Here is a 24,851-nt window from a genome sequence, read left to right as displayed (position 1 = left end):
ACAACAACTGTCAATCTACAGATCACTCCTAATCATATCCCATAGTTTAAGGTTTCAGTTTTAAACAGTGTAGGAGGAGATGAGTTATGCTCACAATCACTAATGCACATGGGTTTGCAGTGGTTTAGTAGTTAGTGTGCCGGATTCATGAACTAAAGGGTGTGTTTGAATCCTACTGTCATACCAATCTGGGTCAACTACTGTGGTTTGTTCTTGAAAAAGACACTTTACTCCAATCACCTTGGCACTAAAATGCCTACCTGTATCTTTGCCATAAATCACAACACCAAACCAATAACCAAAACTAATGTACACATGTTTACATGTGCAAGCTAACATAATTCTCATGTTTTCTTCAAGAAGTGATGGGATAAATGCAGTACCTTAACAAGAACTTCTCTCAGCTTCTCCATCTCATCAGGAAAATCTACAGTTGTCTGCAAGTCCTCCTGATTCAAAAATGTGGCCAGAGCTTGAACTATTTCCCCTGCCAAATCCATATCATTTGTTCTTATTGTTATCTGAAAAGTGCATACAAATTTAAAATCAATTGATGAACATGATGCACAATGATTTCCCTCCTATGAGGTCACCCACCTGCAATAATAAATGTGTCCAAAACAATGGATGACCCTGGTCAACATGATGTATTTCAAGTGTGTGTGTGTGATTTGGACTTTTAACATAGCTTTAGCAATTTTTCAGTAATATCGCTATGATGTCTGCAGTGTGGCAGTTTATAGTGATGTCTTGCACTGGGGCATCATGCTGCAGACATGTAGCATGATGTCCCACCCAGTCACATTATCCTGACACCAGGCCGACCAGTCCTAATGGACGCTCTAACCACTAGGCCGCCAGAGCAGTTTGTATTTCAAGAGCACAGTTCTAAGAAAAACAGGGGCTATAACTCCACAAAATGTTAAGAGAAAACAGCAAACAGCAAATTCATGCTAGGTCTTCTTAATGTAAAGGCTCATACCAAATTTGATTTCAACAGTTGTGTTTTCCCTCAAAGATGTCTATCATTGGATTCCCAAAGTCCAATCCGTAACGTGAACCTCCTATCTGTAGTTTACCATGCTAACACTCATAGCTTGTCTGACATTAAGAAGTTTGAAAAATGTCTGCATGTGGATATTTCAAACATCAATGATCTTCTATAATTAGCTGACACCTACCCCTCCTTTCTATACCAACTGAGGTTTGCACGAAATGACTAATACAAGGCTACATTTCTTTGTGAATACTTTCATCTCTATTAAAACCATCTAGTCTGCTATTCAAAGTAGATCATAAATCCAACTGGTTAATTTTGTCAGCAGTTCATCACAATGTCAAACTTTGAGGATCTACATGTACTGACCTCAATCATGTTGAACAGATACTTTAACTGAGTGTATTATAGCATTCTGAAGTGCTTCAGTGATAGAGCTGAAGAGCCTAATAAGTCAACAGAACTCTGGCATGAATCACTGTTGCAGAAGAAGATTGCTTGTAAAATAGAGCTGGCCCATCATAAAGGTGACACAATGATATTTACTACACAAGCACAGGACAGGGTTGAAATTTTTTAGAATTAACTAAGAGGGGGAGCAGTGTGCATACAGTGTACACATAGTGTAATGACCATCTTTTACTAGTGTTGGTGTAGTTGTCATTCACGCAATTACACCACACATCACAGCATAACATTCTGGTGTTACAGGTGAAGTCAACGTAGTACTCTGCTGTGGTGTGGGTATTTACCTAAGATAGATTTAGAGATGGGCTGGGTTATCACCTGTTGTGAGGCTTTTGACACTGAAGTATAATACACTTGGAAATCCACCAATTGGCCAGGTCGACCCCAATTTGGGTCTGCAATGCTGAGTGGAATTAGCACCTGTTGAGTGAAGTACAAGAGCTGCCAGAATCAAATCAGTACAATGTCACTACACTACCCTCAACATCACTCTATACTAACACAAGTGTTGCTTGGTAAATTCAATATGTGTGTATTTTATATAACAAAGAATGCAAAACTGAAACACAATCATACATTTCAGAGAGAAATCTATGAAAACCATATACAGTGGTCCACCTCTTATATGGCCACCCCTTCTGCACCGGGAAAGTGGCCTTATAAGATAGGTGTTCCAAAGGGGGACTAAATTTTTGTGAGAATTATATGTAATGTACATAGTAAGAAAGCTACATACTTCAAAGCATTTAATATCTTCATTTAATATCTTTATTTAAAAGTAACATTAATTATTTCAACTGAATATACATTAGTCATTCTTATTCTTTGCATAAGCGTGATATGAGAGCGGGTATTGTTGTCATGCACATTGCAAAAGCACTCAAAAATGTCATTTAAATCCTGGTACATACATAATTCTCTTTCCATTTTCTCCATTTTCCCACTGTGGCTGAGTAACCTACTTATCGGTTATGACGTTGTTTATTCAAGTCTTTTCAACATAAAATTGTTTTACTTGAGTCTTTTCTACATAAAATTGTTTGACATGTCCCCCCTCCCCACCTCATTCAATGTCGTTGAGTAGAATAACTGACATTCTTCTAAATTAATACATCTCCATTTAGGCAATGACATGTTAATGTTTTGTACTGATTTATTCGGATGTTGCTAACTGTATGTGATTTAATTATGCAGATGAAACTTTTGTAGAGTGGACAAAATGTCTTGTTCATAAAGGAAGCGATAAATGTGTTGTCACTTGATTTTTCGGTCTTTGTCTGGTACCCTGTTTTGTTCCAGGTAATTTCTCTGTGTGTGTGTTAATGCACAAAATCTATTTTTAGCCTATGCTGACCCTGTTATGATACTGACAATTATGTCCAGTTGTAATCATCAAAGAGAAGAACTCAACAGATGTGTGAAGCCCAAAACTCTATCATAACATTATTGAGCCCATTTCCTGTAAACGTCAGCCTTTATAGACAATGATATAATATTATTCTTAGTGTTACATGTATTTTAGTCAATACTTCTTTCAGTAATGGAAACTTGGCATTGGGAGACATGTATCAATGATAGAGATAATCTGATTACTTATCTTACATCACAATATGAATTAATTATTGGTTCTCGATACATTTGAAATAAAAAGTGGCTGCTTTTGAGGGGAACATTTTACATTTTTGTACTAATATGCAGGTCGCAGGTCATGTAAGAGGGGTGGCCATTCTTGAGGGGTACTTTTGAACACAAACTAATCAGTGCCAAGGGATTCTAGCCATAAGAAGCAGGTGGCCGTTGGTCAGGGGGGCCATTCAAGAGGGGGACTACTGTACACAACATACACTCATCATTCCATTGAGTGAAAAGTTCATAATGAAAATTTACAATTAAGAGACTGTAATATTTTACAAAACTGTTAAGCTCACCCACAGGAACTGAATTTGCTGGAAGGATCACAGCCTACAATTTCTGACCCCTGAATGGATTTCCCTATCTTACACTAGAGTGTATTATTCCATTAATCCCACTATTTAAGTCAGAATTTGTCAGTAGGACCTCAGCAAAGCATTCTTCTGACCCTTGGGTAGGGTTTTCCTATACCACACTAATACAATATAACTATTAATGTTAAAGGTTTATATACTACCTGGCCAGCAGCATCCATCTGGAATACCAATGGTCCAGCACCCCTTAGGGACATAAAGGCCACATTTAGAATTCCTCCTTCTGCCACCAGGTCAGCTTGTAGCAAGAAGTTTTGGTTCAGCCACATCAGTACCTAAAACAGAAACCAAGGCCCAATACTCTGAAAACTTTCTAAACACAAAATTCATGTTTATGCTCAAAGATGACAATTTGTAACACTTTTTGCAACTTTAACTGGAATAATGACAGAATCATACAATTTTCTCAATATTTACAAACATTTTCATGCATAGTAAGTGACTGAAATTGCACTTGTGTTAGTATAGAGTGATGTTGAGGATAGTGTAATGACATTGTACTGATCTGATTCTGGCAATTCTTGTACTGCACTCAACATAACAAAATTATGTCTAAGGCAATGAAAATAAAGTCATTGTCAACAATTCTTGAAATGATAATAGAAGAAAAAAGGTAACATATACCCTCTGCATTCTCTCGCTGACATGAAAGACACAGGAACTCTTTGGCTGTGGAGTATTCGTGTCACATACTGCATACATAGAGAAGCGAGGAAGTTGGCGTGTCAGCTCAAATACGTGGTACTGGCTTCTGTAAATACATAGATGTTTGAGATACATACAGAAACCTCGATTCTAGGAATGGTAACTGAAAAAACAAGAATTCCACATAATGCTATGTTTTGCCAGCCCAAATTAATCCATAAAAATGTCAAAGTCACTAGACAAGAAAATAGGTCACTGTGAGTTAATTTTGCCAAGAAAAATGTACCTAATAAACCTTGTGTCTACAAACTGATCCAATTAAAAAACTTAACATAATCAGTGGACCATGAAAGTAAGTCATAATGACCTTTCACCTGTGATGAGAGGTACCCTCATCAATGAATATACCCATTAAAATTTCATGACCAAATAAAAATAAAAAGTGCATGAGAAGAAATTGAGCTAATTTAAAAACTGAATATAATTATTGGAGCATGAAAGTAAGTCACAGTGACCTACATTCACCTGTGATAAGAAGTACCCTAAACAATGAAAACACCCATCAAGTTTCATGACCAAGTATATGAGAAATAGAGCCAATTTAAAAATCTTACATAAACACTGGAGCATGAAAGTAAGTCACAGTGACCTTTTTTCACCTGTGATGAGAAGTACCCTCAACAATAAAAATACTCAACAAAGCATTTCATGACTAAAATTAAACAGTATCAGAGAAACTGGGCCAAATGCAGAAATTCAACATTGTTGATTACACATTGAACAAGAATGACAATGCTATCAGAAAAGTGATACCCTTTGCAGGCAAGACAAAACATAACTTCAACTGCAGAACATTTTTCACTGTGATTGGAAATAACCCTTACTAGGAGGTACACTGAAAATATAAGGCTAGTGGATGTAAGTGTTTCATTTGAAAACCATGGAATATATACATAAAGCAAAGTATGCACTTGAGTATATTTTATATCACTATACCTGATTTTAAATTCTTAAACAGTGATTGGTTCACAATCTTCACTACTACCCTTGCTTCAATACAATAGCCATAACAATTGATAACACAGCATATGTATCAATAGAAATGAGTTCTATTTCCAAAACATTACATGCGCTCCCCAAAAATGTGTGTACCATTCATTTAGTTCTGTACATACATAATAGTACAGGTAAAATCCGTTATAACGCGATTCTGCTTATAACATGATGGCAGCATGGCTCCCATTTTTTAATTTAAGGTGACTTCTCTTTTTAACATCCTAAATACATGCTCTTGGAAAAGCTGATTATTCATATCCCTAGCAGATTTTTAATCCCATCACTGCGTTTAATATTGCCTTATCTTCCAAAAGTTTATAAAACATGTTGCAATATATGATCAAGAGGTATTTTTTAAAGCGATCCTGCTAATATAGTGCTGTTATTCTTGGAAGCCCGAGCATCAAGTTATAATGGGTTTTACCTGTAAATCAGTCACCTGAAAGTGTTGCCTGACAAATGTTTGATAAAATAAACATTACATTTCTGAGAGGGTGATAAAGCAAATTATCATATGACTTTGAAGTGTACCGTGTAATGACAGGTTAAACTGCCATCTGCTGTCTGAACTTTGTAGCACCCTGACATGCACATGTGAGGGTATGACAAGATTCTAATGGCTAATTTGACATCATGTAAGGGTGTTACAAGATTCTGACAGCTCATATGACATCCTCAGTTTCACTAGTTGAAGCATGCAATTCCACTTGAGTAGACGTCATCATTAGTAATCCCTGATGTTATCTCCATATATTCACTTCAAATAAAAGTTTAAAGGCTACAAATGAAATGGTGAAAAAATTACAAAAATTTTACATTTACTTTCTTAATTATACCATACAGATCAATAAAATTTGTATCACTGTTGTCCCTAATGAAGTCAAAACTTATATTTTGCTGCATTTTTTTTTCTGCTGCTTTTTATGTGCTAATTATTCAAAGTTTTATCAAGTTGTGTCCCATTACCAATAAGAAAAAGACTATCAGAAAATTTAAAGTCAAATAATAAAACAATTACTGACTTTTGATTTCAGAAAAATATGATATACCTAGGAATGTGGTACTGGTGAATATTGTTTTCCTGCGGGTGATAATGTGAATGAGTGAGTGATTTAGATTTTTAACAAAACTTTAACAATTTTTCAGTCATATCGCTATGATGTCTGCAGTGTGGCAGTTTATAGTGATGTCTAGCACTGGGGCATCATGCCACAGATTTGTATCATCATTTCCCACCCAGTCACAATTATCCTGACACCAGGCCGACCAGTCCAAACACTAACCTCTTAATGCTGAGCACCCAGTGAGGCAGCTGCTAGTACCATTTATATAAGTCTTTGGTATGACTCGTCCGGGTTCAAACCTGTGACCTATATATATATAAAGACTAGCCTAGGTGCATTTTTTTACCACTATTCTTTTGTGAGCAGGGGCTTATAAATCTTTGCAGTAAATGAAATCCCAAATCAATAACTGTACATTGTCTGATCAATTGGCAAATGCCATTGTGCATAAAAAACACTCATTTTGAGATAACCTTGCTCACTATGAATAGTACCCACTGTAAAGCCACCTTATCTATGACAAAACACACTTTGATGAACACAGGAATTTACTCTATTCAACTTGCATTTTGCATCTGATGAATACTTCTTGTAAGATTATATATATATATATATATATATATATATATATATATATATATATATATATACTGCCTATAATAAACACAAGAATTGTATCAAATGAAGGCCTTATTGCAAAGACCTAGTGGGAAGTCTCTGGCAAAGATTCTTCATATATTGCCTATAATACATACAACGTTTTTGTATTCAATGAAGGCCTTAATGTGAAGACCTACTGGGACATCTCTGGGTAAGATTCTCTATATACTGTGTATAATATATATACAAGCCCTCATCTTACAATGAAGGCCTTAATGTGGAGACCTACTGGGACATATTTGGGTAAAGTTCTCTACATACTGTCTATAATATACAATCCCTTGTCTCACAATGAAGGCCTTATTGCAGAGACCTACTGGGACATCTGAATGTAAGATTATACCATTACATATGCAAGCTGACTTCTCACAATGAAGGCCTTAATGCAGAGACCTACTAGGACATCTGAATGTAAGATTATACCATAACATATACAAGCTGACTTCTCACAATGAAGGCCTTAATGCAGAGACATACAGGGACATCTGAATGTAAGATTATACCATAACATATACAAGCTGACTTCTCACAATAAAGGCCTTAATGCAGAGACGTACAGGGACATCTGAATGTAAGATTATACCATAACATATACAAGCTGACTTCTCACAATAAAGGCCTTAATGCAGAGACCTACAGGGACATCTGAATGTAAGATTATACCATAACATATATAAGCTGACCTCTCACAATGAAAGCCTTAATGCAGAGACCTACTGGGACATCTGAATGTAAGATTATACCATAACGTATACAAGCTGACTTCTCACAATGAAGGCCTTAATGCAGACATGTACTGGGACATTTGAATGTAAGAATATACCATAACATATACAAGCTGACTTCTCACAATGAAGGCCTTAATGCAGAGACCTACTGGGCCATCTAAATGTAAGATTATACCATAACATATACAAGCTGACTTCTCACAATGAAGGCCTTAATGCAGAGACATACAGGGACATCTGAATGTAAGATTATACCATAACATATACAAGCTGACTTCTCACAATGAAGGCCTTAATGCAGAGACGTACAGGGACATCTGAATGTAAGATTATACCATAACATATACAAGCTGACTTCTCACAATGAAGGCCTTAATGCAGAGACCTACAGGGAAATCTGAATGTAAGATTATACCATAACATATATAAGCTGACTTCTCACAATGAAGGCCTTAATGCAGAGACCTACAGGGACATCTTAGAGTAAGATGCTCAGTATACAGCCAAAATACATACAAGCTTTAGTACCCAAGGAGCTAATTTGGAGACCTACTTTGGGTTACAAGAGTCTATATATACTACCCATGATACATACGAGCTTTTGTATCCAATGAAGGCCTTAATGTGGAGATCTACTGGCACATCTTTAGGTGGAATGATTGGGACTTTCATCACATTGGACAGGGTAGACAGATGAGGATGGCTGAAATAAGGAGACATTTTAATCATAGATTTTCAAACTAAACAGTTCATTGTAGACTTTTCAAAATAAACATTAATAAAAATAAAAATACAGTCCTACCCATTTATATCGACATCACTTATGTCGACAAGCTGCCTATGTCGACAAAAAAGCAAAGTCCCGGTCCCTTGGTCTACTAATACTACCAAATTTGTCATGCTTATGTCGATTTCGAGATAAAAAATAAATGTACATGTCAACAGAAGCCCTTGGTCCCAGCTTGAACAAATCCTTTGTTTTCTAATCATTTATGTTGACAAGCTGCCAGTTCTGACCCATACTTTGTTCAACAATTAGTTGATTTTGGCACCAGGCTTTAATTTGCCACCTAATCATTTATGTTGGCAAGTGACCAGATCTGAACTGTACTTTATTCAACAATTAGTTGATCTTGCCATCAGGCTTTAATGTCATGGTCGGATAAAAAATACAGGCTTTTGTTTGGTCCTTGCTAAATCTAAATTTTATTGTAATTTTATGCATTGGTTATGCTATAGATAATAATCTCAATTACATGTATATGTATTTATCATTAAAATCTTTTATTGCTACATGTATTTGTATTTTGAGAGAATTCATAACTTGTTATCTCTGGGATGTATTTTAAATGTATACCACTTGAGCTGACATTGTTAAAATATTGTATTGTAAGAATCATTTTCTTTTAATACCTCATTAGCATGTGTCAATGTATACAATATTATGCCTTCATTAATCATGTCAGCCGCATATCTCTTTTTTGCTTTTATGTAGTTTTCACGATGACTTCTGTAACTAAATAGATGTACTGTTTAAACCAACTTGTTGACAGGTTTTCATTTCCTTGTGAAAAGCCCCATCCCCTTGGTAGCCTCAATAAGTTGGGAACAGACTGACCAAACTCTAGGACAATTTAAGTACATGTACTTTAAGCATGTAAATAACAACTATGCAACCATGTGCTAATGCCAACATTGAATATTGTAGTGAATTTTTTTCATATCAGGATGTGACCGATGCAATATTTTATTGTGGATTTTATTACACAAAGGTAATCAAAATGTAATTTGTCAATATACAAGTGTATTTCACACTGGTTTTGTCTTCATGTACTTAAAATTTCCATTGCTTGTTTTCTCAAAGTGTAAATGCTACTCACTGATGACAGGTCATCTCTTACTGGTGAATTTAACTTGTATCTTTTTTTCAGACACCCCCCCATCACTTACCTCGACATCTGCCTATGTCGACAATATTTCCTCAGGCCCAAGGATGTCAACGTTAATGGGTAGGACTGTATAAGGTATTTTATAAATAGCCAGAATAACCAGTGAGGAAAACCTGCAAAATTCTTTTTCTTTAAAAGTCTAACCACTATGCAAAATATGAAACTGTGGAGTTCCACCATATGCACATGAATGAACTCAATTCAAAATGACCACCCAGTAAAAAATAAGTGAAATAAAAAATTATCCTACTTTTTATAATCAAACAAATAATCATTTTTGCATTAACAAAATCAATTAACAAATTAACAAAAATTAACAAACTGTACAATATCCCAGTTCAGAAACACATGCATGTAGAAGGTATACAAATTAACCTGAAAACTGGCTAAGTACTTAAAGAAAAGAACATGAAAAGGAATGTTTCATATTTATTTGTTGGTTGGTTGGATTTTAACAATTGAGCGTATTATTGGCTAGATTATGCTGGGGAAAAAATGGTAGTGAAGTACCTTTCCTAAGGATACAGTGAGGCAGCTTACCCTGGCTGGCCTTGGTGGGTACTGAACCCAAGACCCCTTGGCTTAGAAATCTGAAGCTTGACAAACTGAGTTACCAAGACTTCCTATAAATCAATGTTGTTGATGGCTGAACAAATAAAACTTAAAAGACTGAAAAAGACTAATTATTTTTCAATATTTTATGCATTTTGTTTCTCTCAATATTTTGGTCAACATAACTTGAAATGTTTCTTGATGGATTTTTTCATCGATACTTACACTACATGACTTTCTCCTTCAAATATTCCTTCAGCAAATATCAATACTGCTCTCACAATAGTATCTGAAATTAGAAGCCATGAATACACACATATAATGCTGAAATTAGAAGCCATGAATACACACATATAATGCTGAAATTAGAAGCCATGAATACACACATATAATGCTGAAATTAGAAGCCATGAATACACACATATAATGCTGAAATTAGAAGCCATGAATACACACATATAATGCTGAAATTAGAAGCCATGAATACACACATATAATGCTGAAATTAGAAGCCATGAATACACACATATAATGCTGAAATTAGAAGCCATGAATACACACATATAATGCTGAAATTAGAAGCCATGAATACACACATATAATGCTGAAATTAGAAGCCATGAATACACATATATAATGCTGAAATTAGAAGCCATGAATACACACATATAATGCTGCTATAGGATAAAAAAAAAATCACACCAATTTGGCAGCTTCTGAACAACTTGAACTTTCTAAACAGATTTCATACTACGAGCAAGAAGATATAACAATTTTGTACTTTATTCAATGCCAATTAGTAGGGGTGAAATGATTCATCATTATATCGATGCAAAGCAACAGAGAAACTTCACACAAAAGTCAATAATTGATATGTAAAGCATTTAAGCAGAGATGCTGACAGGGTTTGTGGTTGCATGAATCATTCATAATTTGTACAAATTCGCACATGTGGAGGATAGTGATGTGTGAGAACACCCTCAAATTAGCTGAATGTCCCACATATGAAAATGTGCTTGGCAAAGTATACAATTTGTATGTAACTGTTTTTGTAACAACATCTGTTTTTTGGGTAGAGAACTGTTTACACATCTGGGTTTTTCTAGCATGACATGAATGGTTGTTAAAGTAAATTTGATTGGCACATTGTGCCCTGGGATAAGCATTATGGCATAGCTTGAACCTTCTGTCAATAAAGTTTTACAAATATATGTTTAAAATTTGGGTTATGTAGAAAACCCAAAATGTCTGATTCCTGGCGAGGTTCATTATGTTTTCATTTGGCAAATAATGGCTGATGATGGTGATGATGACAATAATTTTTAAACTTATGAAGTATATCGCATTATTGGAGCTGGGAAAGTGTTAATGGAGATATAAGTGATTTTGAGCCAGAAAATGGTGTTAAAAACGAGTCAGATGTACATGTTCGATGGACAAATATAGATGGCATGACGGTCAGTCTCCCTTTCAGTGGTATTTTGAAATTAAATGTAGAATGGGCAGAATAGTGAGCCTAATTAAAATACAGACAATTTAAATGTAGAATGCAATTTTCATATTTTTATCAATCAATTTAGCACTGCAAATCATACACTTCAAAACTGTATATCCATATCAGGGTTAACATTAACTGAATAAATATGGATGAGAAAAAAAAAAAAATTAAGAAGTAAAGATATTTATTTGAATACCTCTGTCTGCACAAGCAGACTATGGCAATGATGGAATAAAATGCCTGATACAGCTATTATGGAACAGATAAGAAATCTGACATGGTAGTCAGTAAACTTTAGATTCATGAAAGTAAATTTATGCTACTGAAAAATCCCGATTTGGAGCAGATGTATCAAAAAGATAATATATGTGAGCTCTGGAAAATTGTACATAACAGCCATAAAATTTAGTTTCCCAAATTCTTCAAGGAAACAAAGCCATGTATATGCCACTGCAGAAGGATGCACAGAACAAAACTGATAAGGAACTTAGAATGATCTGAAATAATAAACAGATTAATGCTTATACAACTAGAGATGACATCTTTCAAAGATTCTGGTTTTATTAGAGCTCTAAGAAAGTGGAGCAGGAAAAAAGAGAGACAGATATTGAATTATTAGGTAAATACTGAACTATGGCTGTTTCTTCTTTCTCTCCTTCTATCCCCCCTTATTTTGGTGACAAAGGGTAAGATCCCCCTTAAGATAAAATCCTGGCAGCATCTCTCCTTAAACTGTACATGGGGAACAAATTTGGAGTGTCTCTTTTTATGCTGAGATAATTAACCAATGAATGAAGGTGCCCATGAAATAAATAAAATTAGCAAGGTAGCAGATCTGAAACAGCTTGAGTTTATCACCTTGTGTAAATTTTAACAAAACGTTGTAGAATAAGACTGGGTGTTGTCAACAGTTTTCCTTCTTCATTAACAAATACAAGTACCTGTGGCTGCAGCAGTCTTTTGCATCTGCAGGAAGTAAAATGTGATTAATTTTATTGGTATTCATCCTCATTTCAATGCCCAGATTTGTTCTAGATGAGATTTTCTTTGCATGGGGAAATTGCATTATTTCTTATGTTTTGAAGATAACATCATAATGTCTTCCAAGTTTAAATGAGACATGAAACTGGTAAGAAGATATTTTCCAATCATTCATGCCATGCAAAACAAATGACCTGTGAGTTAAATGGAGCCACTATTAAATGGCCTAAAATGTTGAATAGAACTCACTGACAACCAACAGGTTATCTCTTTGAAAGTATTTTGTTAACTTGTCATTGACAAGAATTGCATATAAATATATAATAACTATATGCCTGTCTGTAATCTGCATACTGGAAACACAACCAGTATGTCAACATACATAAAAGGGCACCACCTACCTTCCAAAGACAGAAAGACCATCAAGTTCATATGTGTTTTGATATGTATCATATCACAGGCTGTGTATAATGATTTGTATTGATACATGACACATGTGTATCATTTCACCTCTACCAATTAGTACTTTAATCAATGCCAATTAGTACTTTAACCAATGCCATATAAATTTAATAATAAAGACTAGTTATGCAAATCTAACACAGAATGTTGGAACTAAAAGCAATGGATGACCCCCACTGTTAGATATGAAACTGTAAATTTGAATTTATGAAAACATGCAATGAATGATATAATCTGATAAATAAAATCATACAAGACTTTACTTTATGAAAGTGTTTTACAATGTTCTACCAACCATAAACCATATGTGTGCATGCATCTTTGTTAATAAACTTAACTGGATAATTGGGGATCACAATAGTTCAGTTGATAGAGAATTAGATTTGTAATCCAAGAGACACAGGTTCAATACCTGTCCAGGTCAGCCCAGGTCGGCTGCTTCAGTATGCCTTTGAGAAAGGCATTTAACTCCCATTTATTTGGCACAATATTGCCAACATGTGTTAAAAGTGCCATTAAAAGCAGCAAAAACAAAAGGAAAATATTGGAGAAATTTGTGACATTAAAAAGGATGCAACATACATTAAAAGTCAAGATCATATATATATCTTCAAAAACAGTTTAAACATGTAATTATAGATTTTCTCACATACTGTATACTTATTTATAACAGTCCATTGGCTGATATTATGACAGAGTTATAATTATCATGGAAGTTTAGATAGATGATCTATTGTTGTTGTTGTTGTTATTGCTGTTGTAGGGTTTAACGCCATTTTCAGCATACGATAGGCTATACATGGCGGCCAGTATTAATGGTGGAGGAAGAACCCGGGAAAACCCCAGAAAGAACCACCGACCCATGAGAAGCTACTGGCAAATTTTCTCACATACCCACATTAGCCGAATCCGAGACTTGAACCCACACAGACCGAGGTGAGATGGCAGTGATCTGTAATGGAGAGCGCTTTAGACCACTCGGCCACTTGGGGCCCTGATAGATGATCTCTCTCTCTCTCTCTCTCTCTCTCTCTCTCTCTCTCTCTCTCTCTATATATATATATATATATATATATATATATATATATATATATATATATATATATATATATATATATATATATATATACACATATATATACACAATGCTTTCTGCTAGACTAGATAGCATAGTGACATTACCAAAATTTACATCTCCATCTTTCTTTGAAATAGGAAATTATTTTATGAAGCTGAGTCTGTTTATCTAAGCTCATTAATTGTTTTAATTCATGATCATAATATGTCTCATGAATAAAAATCTTTGCAAATTCAAACAAAATCATTTGATCACAAAAAAATGTTTGGTTCTTAAGCACTCATACATTAATGAATTAATTAATTAATAACGAACTCTTTAAAGATGTTCTATATGATGTACAACAGATCGATCTTACCGTTAGATGTAGCAATAAATAGCTCAACATGGGGCTGAAAATTGAAAGAAAAAATAAAAGCATTAGAATTAGTTATGAATACAAAGTGCACCCTTATTATAAAGCACATCATTATAATATGACACTTATTAAAGTCTGTTTTTCCAAAAAATACACTCTAGTATAAGGTACGTTCACCCATAATATGGTATACATTCATGGCACTCATACAAAGTGTTTTATTACTGTAATACTAAAACAGAAAATATTCATACTATTAATAACAATAATATGTCATAAAGGTGTTCAAGATCTACCTTGTACTTGGCTCAGTCAAAAATAACTAGAGGAATGGTGAGCAAATATATACCCATCTCCCACACCTACCTAATGATGGAGATGAGTCTACAGCATAAAAAAATACAGAAATCTTTTGAAAACATTATGATAAAAATGACTGGTCAGATGCATGATGAAGAGCAAATTATGTACCAAATTTAACCACAATTCATTAAACATTGCAAGAGCAACTGCATCCACAAATGTCTGTCATACAGTACGTCCTGCTGGAAGTCAAAAACAGGAAAACTCTTACAAATAATGTAGGGGAGTACCAAAATTTTCCAACATATGCATCTTTTGCTGATGAGAGTAACATGTACCAAGCTTCACGGTGATTAATAAAAAGAATTACAAGACAAGCTGCATTCACAAGATTCTGCTGTACACAGCAACTCTCTACATAACATCATAGATAGAAACTAAAATTGCAGGAGCAAAGTGATTTTTCAATATGCACACATTCAAATGATGATTTATATGTACAAATATTTTTATGGTGATGCATTGAAGCCTGTGAGACAAGTTTGTGCTCTCATGATTCTGTCATACACTTCATCAGGCTCCAAGTCATAAAGGGCAATAACTCTAACAAAAATTGCAGGAACATGGTGATTTGTCAATTTACACATGTTCTGATAATGTTCATAATATTTCCCAAGTTCATGGCAAAGGCAATGAAATCTGGGAGATTAGATGCACTCAGAAGATTCTGTCATACAAAACATTTAGCTGTAAGTATAAAAGGGCAATAACTCTTTAAAAATTGTGGAAATAGTGATTTCAAGACATGCATATCTTCAGGAGATGACCTTGGAATTCAGAAGTTTGATGACAATTCAAGACTAGTTATGCTAACACTAGTTGTGTCACAAGTGCTCTAAGGTAGAAGATAAAACGGGCAATAATCAAATACTAAGTTTCATGACAATCATCAAAAACTGTGGGACTAGTCGCACTAATAAGACTGTGCCAAATGTACAGAAGGATGAAAAGACATGATGATTATTATTTATCTCCACCTCTACACAGTCTATGTCTATGAAAAGTCACTGATATGCACCCATGTTGTAAGGAATAAAATAAGAAAGAAACCTGTTAACTGTAAGGTTCTAAGATTATAGCTTTCATACATGATACGATTATGTGCCATCCATCCATTTACTGAATTGCCATATGATGGGTTTTGACTTGCTATAATTATCTCATAGTAACCAAATTATGGCAAACTCATCAGACATGTCTGTATTTGATATACAATTTTACTAAAGAATTTCAATTTTAACTTGTGATTAATTTATACTGTAATTAAAACTAATTGCTCCGGCTTGCCTAGTGGTTAGAGCATCTGCCTCAGATGCAGGAGGTCACAGGTTCGAATCCTGGTCGAGTCATACCAATGACTTATAAAAATGGTACTAACAGCTGCCTTGCTAGGCATTCTACATTAAGAGGTTAGTGTTAGGACAGGTCGACCTGGTGTCAGGATAATATGACTAGGTGGGGCATGATGTTATATGTCTGCAGCATGATGCCCCAGTACTAGACATCACTATAAACTGCCACACTGCAGACATCATAGTGATATGACAGAAATCTTTTAAAGCAACATTAAAATTCTAAATCACACACAAACACGAGATACTGTCAGTATGAGGCAGACAGACATGGTAAATACAAGTAATCTGAATGCACACTACATTAAGGTTTGAATATGATGCAGTTTTGGCTTCTTGTGCACCATAATGCAGCCTTAGTGTGACAGCTACTGCTACAAAACTTTCTTACTAGGATAAAACAAGGATCTAACAAAATCCACTGAATAAACATGTAAAGCAAAAAAATAGGCATGCATTACCAACTGATTAGAGTAATTTGTTTGGTGAAAAGTTGAATACCCTAATAAATTTGGTGTCAGATCTGTCTCAGATTTGTTACACACCAGTGGGCTCAATAATGTATACAAAACACAAATTAAAAATAGAATCAAAAGTTTCTTACTGGTTTAGTTTCATCTCCTTCGTTGACTGTTAATGTTGTCTGAAGTTGTGTGGAAGCCTGCAAAAGAGAGTACTGAAAAGAAGCTTGTGTGGCAAAAATAAAATTAGTAACAAAATGCATGTTTTAGGCAGACATTTTCAATGTGGTTCCTATAGGGAATAAAATAAGGGTTATCCAAAACACAGTAATGTGAGGAATACTTTCTGCACATGATTTTCAAAAACCTCATCAAAATATCTTAAAATTTATGATGATAACAACAACAACAGTGTTGCCATCATTAAAGTTAGAAAGTGATAATGTGGTCTTTTACAATAAGTCCTCAGTACAACACTGAGCTGCAAATCATAGAGTATGCTTAGCAGGAATCCTATCATCAAGTTTTCCAATTCTAGGTAGCCCATTCACCTGAAATGGATAACACTTTCATTAAAAGAAAATAAATTTCCTTAAAAGATTATATTGCATGGTTCTATGAACCTGTACATACCTGTACATAGTAAATATTACAGTCCAATGAGAATAAATGTTGTAAACCTGCTTTCAATTCTAGGACCTTTAATGTCTTCAAAATCTCTGGCCAAAACAAAAACTATGAACAACAGTTTTCAGCATAAATTATCTTCATCTTCTTTTCTTCTTCATCTCTGCCACCTATTTATACCTAGTTGACTGGTTTCTTGTCATTCAAAACTTTTTTTGTCACATTCAGAAATTATATCTATACACCAGTCTAGTGTACTGATGCTAAAGTACTCTTCCCCCAACCTGTGTCAACATGGAAAACTCATGTCTAAAATGTTATCCCCAAAATTTGATTTCCTGGAATTTCATCAACATAATTTAGAATGTGGAATTTTCACCAGAAAGTTAGTATAATTCCATGAAATCATAAATGTTTGACATCTCAGATAACATGGTCTTTTTTATATGGCTTGTATGGTTAATGGATCTGATAACACTATGTAACATATCCTATCTATGGCTTACACCATAACAAGCAACCTCACCCATAACAAAAAACATGATCACAGTTTGCTTGAAGAAATGACAACACTAATTATACATTAATGTTCCTTCATTTTTCTACAACTGATAAGAAATCTGGTACATTACTTATAAGTCTAATATAGTAGTCCCCCTCACATAAAGCCATCCCTGTTGCTTTTTCTTGGATCATTTGACCAGTGTGTGGAATTTTCTTAGCACGCACAGTGCAAAACCATTCAAAAACCTTGTCATTCATATTAGGATACAAACATCTCCTGGCTCAAACAATTTTCCTTTCTCCATCCATTCCACCTTATCACTTCTGCAGAACTGTTTCCTTATCTTTCACTATATTGTTTATCTGAGTCTTTCTGACCATCACAGTTTTCTGCAAGGATCCTCGACCCCCCCTTTTGGTCAGTTGAATTACTTTCACTTTCTCTTCTGTACTGAGAATTTTTCTTTTCCTCAATGACATGCTGATCTTTTTGCAGTAAGTTATTCAAGTTGCCAACTACAAGACTGATAAAAGAATTTTTTATGCATTAAAACAAATTGCCATGTGTTTTTAAAGGAAGTGATCTTGTCATGTGATTCATTAGTCATAGTCTGGTACCCTATTGTTTTTATAAATTTCTTTACACTAACTATGAGAAGCCAAAATGGCTTTGTTATGTACCATTAACATCACACAGATTTGACCTCACGGCCATTAGGATTGGTAATCTTGACAATTATTGTCAGTAGTAATAACCACTAATTATCAAAGTGAACAAGCTCAACATCTTACTAATGGAAGCCATAAGGGCCATTAAACCATTTTCCTGCTGACTTCTGTATTGTACATCGATACTGCCACTTCTCAGCTGTTACTACTGTTCAATAATTGTAATCTTAACAATTATCATAGTGACTAAACCGGACATCTTATGATAACACAGCAGTAAGGCTAATTGGATTACATGTACTTACCCTTTTGTGTGGATTAAAATATGAGTCTTTCTCGGCTTTATGGAATAAATGTGGCTTCTCGTGAGGCATAAATGATATAATATTACCCTGAGTGGTACATGTACTTTAGTCAACACTTCTTTCAATAATGAAAACCTGACATCAGGAAACAGAAATCAGATTACTTAACACATGTTATGAATAAAATACTGGTACTGGATACATATTTTTAAAAAATGTGGCTGCTTGTGAGGGGTAAATTTTATATTATTGCACTAATATGCTGGCCGCTGGTCATGTTAGCCAGGTGGCCTTTTGTGAGGGGTACTTTTAAACACAAACTCGTTGGTGCCAACGGATTCTGGCCATGAGGAGTGGGTGGCCACTGATCAGGGGGGCCGTTCAAGAGGGGGACTACTGTACATCAAAACTATATTATGATGTTAAGCACTGATCTGCACTCAACATGTATAAAGAAAAGAAATAACAAAGTTTATAATGCACATCTTGGAAAAAGTTGCATTTGAATTCAATTTTAAGTGCAAGTCACCTTTTTAGAACTGACCAAACCAAACATGTTTACTCTGTCAGTCTAAGCATAAGCTGCAAAGGCTAAATTCATGGGCCCAGGGTCTACAGCACTTGTCTTTATAAATCATTGGCATTTCACCTCCGCGTGGTTTCAAGTCTCAGGCTCAACCAATGTGGCTATGTGAGAAAGTTTTCTAGTAGCTTCCTGTGGGTTGGTGGTTCTTCCCGGGGTATTCCTGGGTTCTTCCTCCACCAAATATACTAGTCTGGCAGTCATGTATAGTCTATCATGTACTGACAAATGACATTACCCATAACAACCAACATGACTGAATTCAGTAAACATTTCATTTTCTGTTTAGGCTTTAATCCTCCTTTCTAATGAACACATGTAACTTTCATCATTGGTCAGAAGATACCCAGGAAAAACCAAAGAAATAATATCAATAATAGGATGCAACTAGAGCTGACTGGACTTTATTAGCATGATGATATGTACATTATAATGCTTATAATGAGAAATTACAGAACACGTTTCATTTTTTACAGACATTACTGTACCTGTTTCATTGTGTACCGACACGACTATACTCAGGTTTCCTTATGTACTGACAATTATGTACCCATATTTCATAATGTGTTGACATTACTGTACGTTTGTTTCATTATGTTTTGACATGAATGTAATTATGTTTCCTTCTGAAGTGATATTACTATACCTATGTTGCATTACTGCACCTATATTTCCTTATCAACCTATAATACTATACTGATGTTTCATTATATATTGACACTTGCCACATAATACAGAACCATTTTTCATGGCAATGGAGAAAAAGAAAGTCAGTCTTAAAATCTATTGCAAGGAGGAATTTTCCTGGGATTTTCCATCATAAGTAGTCCAACTAAATCTGCGTCCAAGAGTAAGTTTCCTGTGATTTCCCTGTCATAAGTAGTCCACCTAAATCTACTGGATGGAGGCATTTTCCTGGGAATTCCCTGACACAAATAGTCCACCTAGATCAAGCTGGAAGGAGGAATTTTCCTGGATTATCCTGTCATAAACAGTGTAGTTCTAGAACTTTCTTAAGTCCTGAAACTGAGATCAGCCATTCTGGATAGATAATTTCAAAGACTACAGGACATGGCCTCTAAAGCACAAATGTGCAGAATACATAAATGTTACTTTTCTCTACTGGTATTTAATAAAAGTTAACTCTTACTGGTATTATGCCCATCTGTGTTTTATTGTATTCTACTCCTGGTGGGAACAACTTCTCTGCAGAGACTGGACCTCCTCCTCCTGCTGCTGCCCGAGACTGTAAAACAGTTGATGCTGCTGTTCCTGCCTTCACGTTCTCCTCATAGTTCCGCAGCTCCATTTGCAAATTCTGTCAATAAAATAAAGAAAACTCCATTGCACATTCCAAGTATAGGCAGAGATAATTATGACTAATATTAAATCATGAACAGTGAAAAACTAGTACTGAAACTAGCCTAACCATTTTTGACTCTCATAAAGTCTTTTTCAAAGGCAAAGTAATGAAACAAAGACAAACAATAAATACAAAAGAAGATTCTAAGTTTACAAGATGTTACATAATTATGGCTCTAATAGAAGTATCATTTCAAAATTGTGGCTTTAGCATAATGGTTTAAACTCCAATAAAATGGCAATCTACTTGGTAATGACCTACACAAAGAGAAGCAAGAAAGTCATCAATTTCTATATTTTATTAACAAAAGTCACAAAAATAATGATAATAACAATAAGAGCTACCGAAAAGTAGTAATTTTTGGTAAGTGAATGAATAATGAACTAAATGGTTTAATTATTTAACTGAAAAATATGGGTCCTCAACAGACAATAATTTTATTTTATTTGCATATGGGTGCCTGTTGGGAGTCTTCTTGATATAAGCTGCTTGATTTCAGTGTTCTTAGGTGGCTTATCAAATAATATTCCTTTTCTTTCCTGGTTTTAGAACTCTGGCTGCGGTTGTGGGCAAATGCAGTTCATACAATTCACTGAAAATAAGGCCAGGGGAACCAAAGTGATCTCCTACTTGACTTCTGTCATCCTTTGTGCAGAATGACACTGCATCAAAAATCATTTCCGCTTTCCACAATTCAACTCTGAAACATGTTACCAATTGAAATTACGAGTAACCCATCCATTAAAATCTTAAAACTTACCTGCATCAGGACAAACATAAACTTATTTCGTATTATTACGTTGGTGATCGGGTGGTTCAAGTTAAGCATACGTGATGGAGAACCATATGAGTATCTTAAACGTTTTTTTATTCCTAAATCATGATTCTAGAAAATGGTAAAAAATGTAGAGAAGTAGAAACAGCCTAATGCTTTCTGTTAGAATGTCAAAAATATATAACTATGAGACACTGTGTTCTCTTAACATTACCGTATCCACTTATAATTAAAACACAGTGTTCTCTTAACATTATCGTATCAACTTACAATTAAGATACTGTGTTCTCTTAACATTACTGTATCCACTTATAATTAAGACACTGTGTTCTCTTAACATTACCATATCCACTTACAATTAAGACACTGTGTTCTCTTAACATTACTGTATCCACTTATAATTAAGACACAGTGTTCTCTTAACATTACCGTATCCACTTATAATGAAGACACAGTGTTCTCTTAACATTACCGTATCCACTTATAATTAAGACACAGTGTTCTCTTAACATTACTGTATCCACTTATAATTAAGACACTGTGTTCTTTTAACATTACTGTATCCACTCATAATTAAGACACAGTATTCTCTTAACATTACTGTATCCACTTATAATGAAGACACAGTGTTCTCTTAACATTACCATATCCACTTACAATTAAGACACTGTGTTCTCTTAACATTACCGTATCCACTTATAATTAAGACAGTGTTCTCTTAACATTACCGTATCCACTTATAATTAAGACACTGTGTTCTCTTAACATTACTGTATCCACTTATAATTAAGACATAGTATTCTCTTAACGTTACTGTATCCACTTATAATTAAGACACAGTGTTCTCTTAACATTACTGTATCCACTTATAATTAAGACACAGTGTTCTCTTAACATTACCATATCCACTTACAATTAAGACATTATCTTGCAATCTGAAGTACTCTGATTAAATTTTAACATGTAAATATTTATGGCAGCACAAACTTTCATACAATTATCAAAATGTTTTTTAAATTAATACACACTAGTCAGGTCAAAATCACACAAGTGTATTCCATCGTCTCTCACTATTATATTATATATGAAATAATTACAAATACAAGAACTGATTATATTAATATGTTTATATTTATATAAAACTTAGTTTAAGTCAAAATTTCTCTATCACATATAAGAGTTTGCAACAAGTTCCCAGCTGTCAATAGAATCCCATATTTAATATAATTGCTATAAATCATACATGAAATTATTTTTTTGTTGAATAAATAATGTTGAAACTAAAAGGAAACCAGTAGCAAGACTAAATAAACGTTTTGGGGAGATCACAACAGTTGGCACTCCACCTGCAGACTTTTTCAGCAAACATGGTTAGAACGGATTAAACAATGTAGTATTTACATCTGGTTTAATGCAAATCATTTTCCATTAAAATGAATAAGATTAGACTGTCCTTGGATACAATGCGGTATCTAAGAATAAAAAAAATCTAATTTAAAGGGCAAATATTACACCAAAGTTTTCAGTTAAATATAGCTAGGTTAGAAGATACAAGTCTGTCAAAAATATCTCTGTCAAAAATATCACCTGTTTTCTTTGACTAAGTTCTCTGATAGTGTCCTGTTCCACATTTGTATCCATCAGATTTCCTCTCATTTCCTCTGAGGCTGGATTAAAACCCCTTACTGGAATAAAGGATAATCTAATGTACTCACTCCCCTTACTGGAATAAAGGACAATCTAATGTACTCAATCCCCTTACTGGAATAAAGGATAATCTAATGTACTCACTCCCCTTACTGGAATTAAGGATAATCTAATGTACTCACTCCCCTTACTGGAATAAAGGATAATCTAATGTACTCACTCCCCTTACTGGAATAAAGGATAATCTAATGTACTCACTCCCCTTACTGGAATAAAGGATAATCTAATGTACTCACTCCCCTTACTGGAGTAAAGGATAATCTAATGTACTCAATAGCCTTCAGTAAGAAAGCAATAATATGGTTCATTATGAAGCTAAACAAAGTTATAATGCCTCTGAATTGAACAGTAAAATATGAATGAAAAAAATTAATTTAATTCTTACAAAACATTACTCAAAAATATGTAGAACTGTACTTAACTAATGTCAAAAACTTAAAATAAGAATAATCGTTTGTGAAATACAGAGTATTTAACTTTTGAAAACTTGATATTTTTAAACAGCTAAGGGTTCAAGCAATTCAAAATCAAGCATAAATGTATAGGTTTATGTGTGTCTTCCTGTGCTATTTTGACAGAGAGAGAGAGAGAGAGAGAGAGAAAGAAGAATACCTTCTCCTTCAACAGACACACATATCAGCTGCTCTGTACCATCATGCCTGTAGTCACCCTATAAACAGAATAAAACTGATATATGTATGTATGTGTGTGTGTGTGTGTGTGTGTGTGTGCATGTGTGTGCATGTGTGTGTGCATGCATGCGTGCGTGCGTGCGTGGATGGATGGATGGATGGATGGATGCACTGGTGTTTTATGGCATATCAGCACAGCACAAAAGTTAAATTCTGTTATAAAGAATTGCAAAAACACTTCAGAAAAAAACTCACCCAAATCAATGCACACATGTAATACAAAAGATAGAAAAATAAAAGATAGAGATGTTAAAATTCTTTAAAAGGTATATAAGTAATAAAAATTAAGAAATATAATAATTAACGCTTTAAAATATTCATCCAAAACTTCTGTAAATGATATTCCCTAAAAACGTCCAGGATTTTCTCTGGTTGCACATGATCACAGAATTTCTTAACTGAGTTTGCATTAAAAAAAATCTTGTGCTTCACTGGGTGGAAGTCAATACAGTGGATAAGAATGTGTTAATATGCCTGACTGGGTAAACTATGTAGATTTGCTTCATTCTAACTATAAATGTTGTATCTGTGTTAGACATAACCAAGTTTTACTGTAATAACCACTGACTGTAAAGAGAAAACTAGAAGTAAAACTATGTTCAACATGCTCAGTTCTGAGAGGAAAAAAATGGATGAAATATAAATGTGACAAGAGTCACTTAATGGGACTGATGCTCTACTGTCAGAAAAGAATTTCAACAAATTTAAGATAGGACCATTTCATGAAGGACAAGGTAGAAACCATTAGAAGATTTTTGGAGAAAACCAAGTGCAAATATGACAATCCATTCTAGAGATTTTCAATATACTCATTATGACAGCCATATTGGATGTCTGTGGTGCACCATTTTGATTTAGGACCAACTTGGTATCATAAAACGTCTGTTGGTCGAAACCCAATGTTGACACTAATTCAAAGGGAATATAAATAACAAGATTTTCAGGACA

General features: G+C 34.4%; 1 protein-coding gene across 1 annotated transcript in view; it reads right to left on the bottom strand.

Annotated features, from left to right (window-relative positions):
* Nucleotides 1-24,851, bottom strand: part of LOC149785525 (BBSome complex member BBS2-like) — a 78,877-nt gene that overhangs the window by 15,148 nt on the left and 38,878 nt on the right. The window contains exons 10-19 of the mRNA XM_089979330.1: nucleotides 23,824-23,881; nucleotides 23,092-23,189; nucleotides 20,517-20,684; nucleotides 16,822-16,878; nucleotides 14,503-14,536; nucleotides 10,351-10,414; nucleotides 8,220-8,327; nucleotides 4,096-4,222; nucleotides 3,615-3,746; nucleotides 384-521 (exon numbers count right to left, since the gene is read on the bottom strand). Of these exons, the coding sequence (XP_089835456.1) occupies nucleotides 384-521; nucleotides 3,615-3,746; nucleotides 4,096-4,222; nucleotides 8,220-8,327; nucleotides 10,351-10,414; nucleotides 14,503-14,536; nucleotides 16,822-16,878; nucleotides 20,517-20,684; nucleotides 23,092-23,189; nucleotides 23,824-23,881 (984 nt within the window). The remainder of the gene's footprint in view (nucleotides 1-383; nucleotides 522-3,614; nucleotides 3,747-4,095; nucleotides 4,223-8,219; nucleotides 8,328-10,350; nucleotides 10,415-14,502; nucleotides 14,537-16,821; nucleotides 16,879-20,516; nucleotides 20,685-23,091; nucleotides 23,190-23,823; nucleotides 23,882-24,851) is intronic.

Source organism: Sinohyriopsis cumingii, chromosome 13, assembly GCF_028554795.1.
Source record: "Sinohyriopsis cumingii isolate HCF-2022 chromosome 13, ASM2855479v2, whole genome shotgun sequence".
Classification (NCBI taxonomy): domain Eukaryota; kingdom Metazoa; phylum Mollusca; class Bivalvia; order Unionida; family Unionidae; genus Sinohyriopsis; species Sinohyriopsis cumingii.
This window is presented reverse-complemented; position numbering and strand designations above follow the sequence as displayed.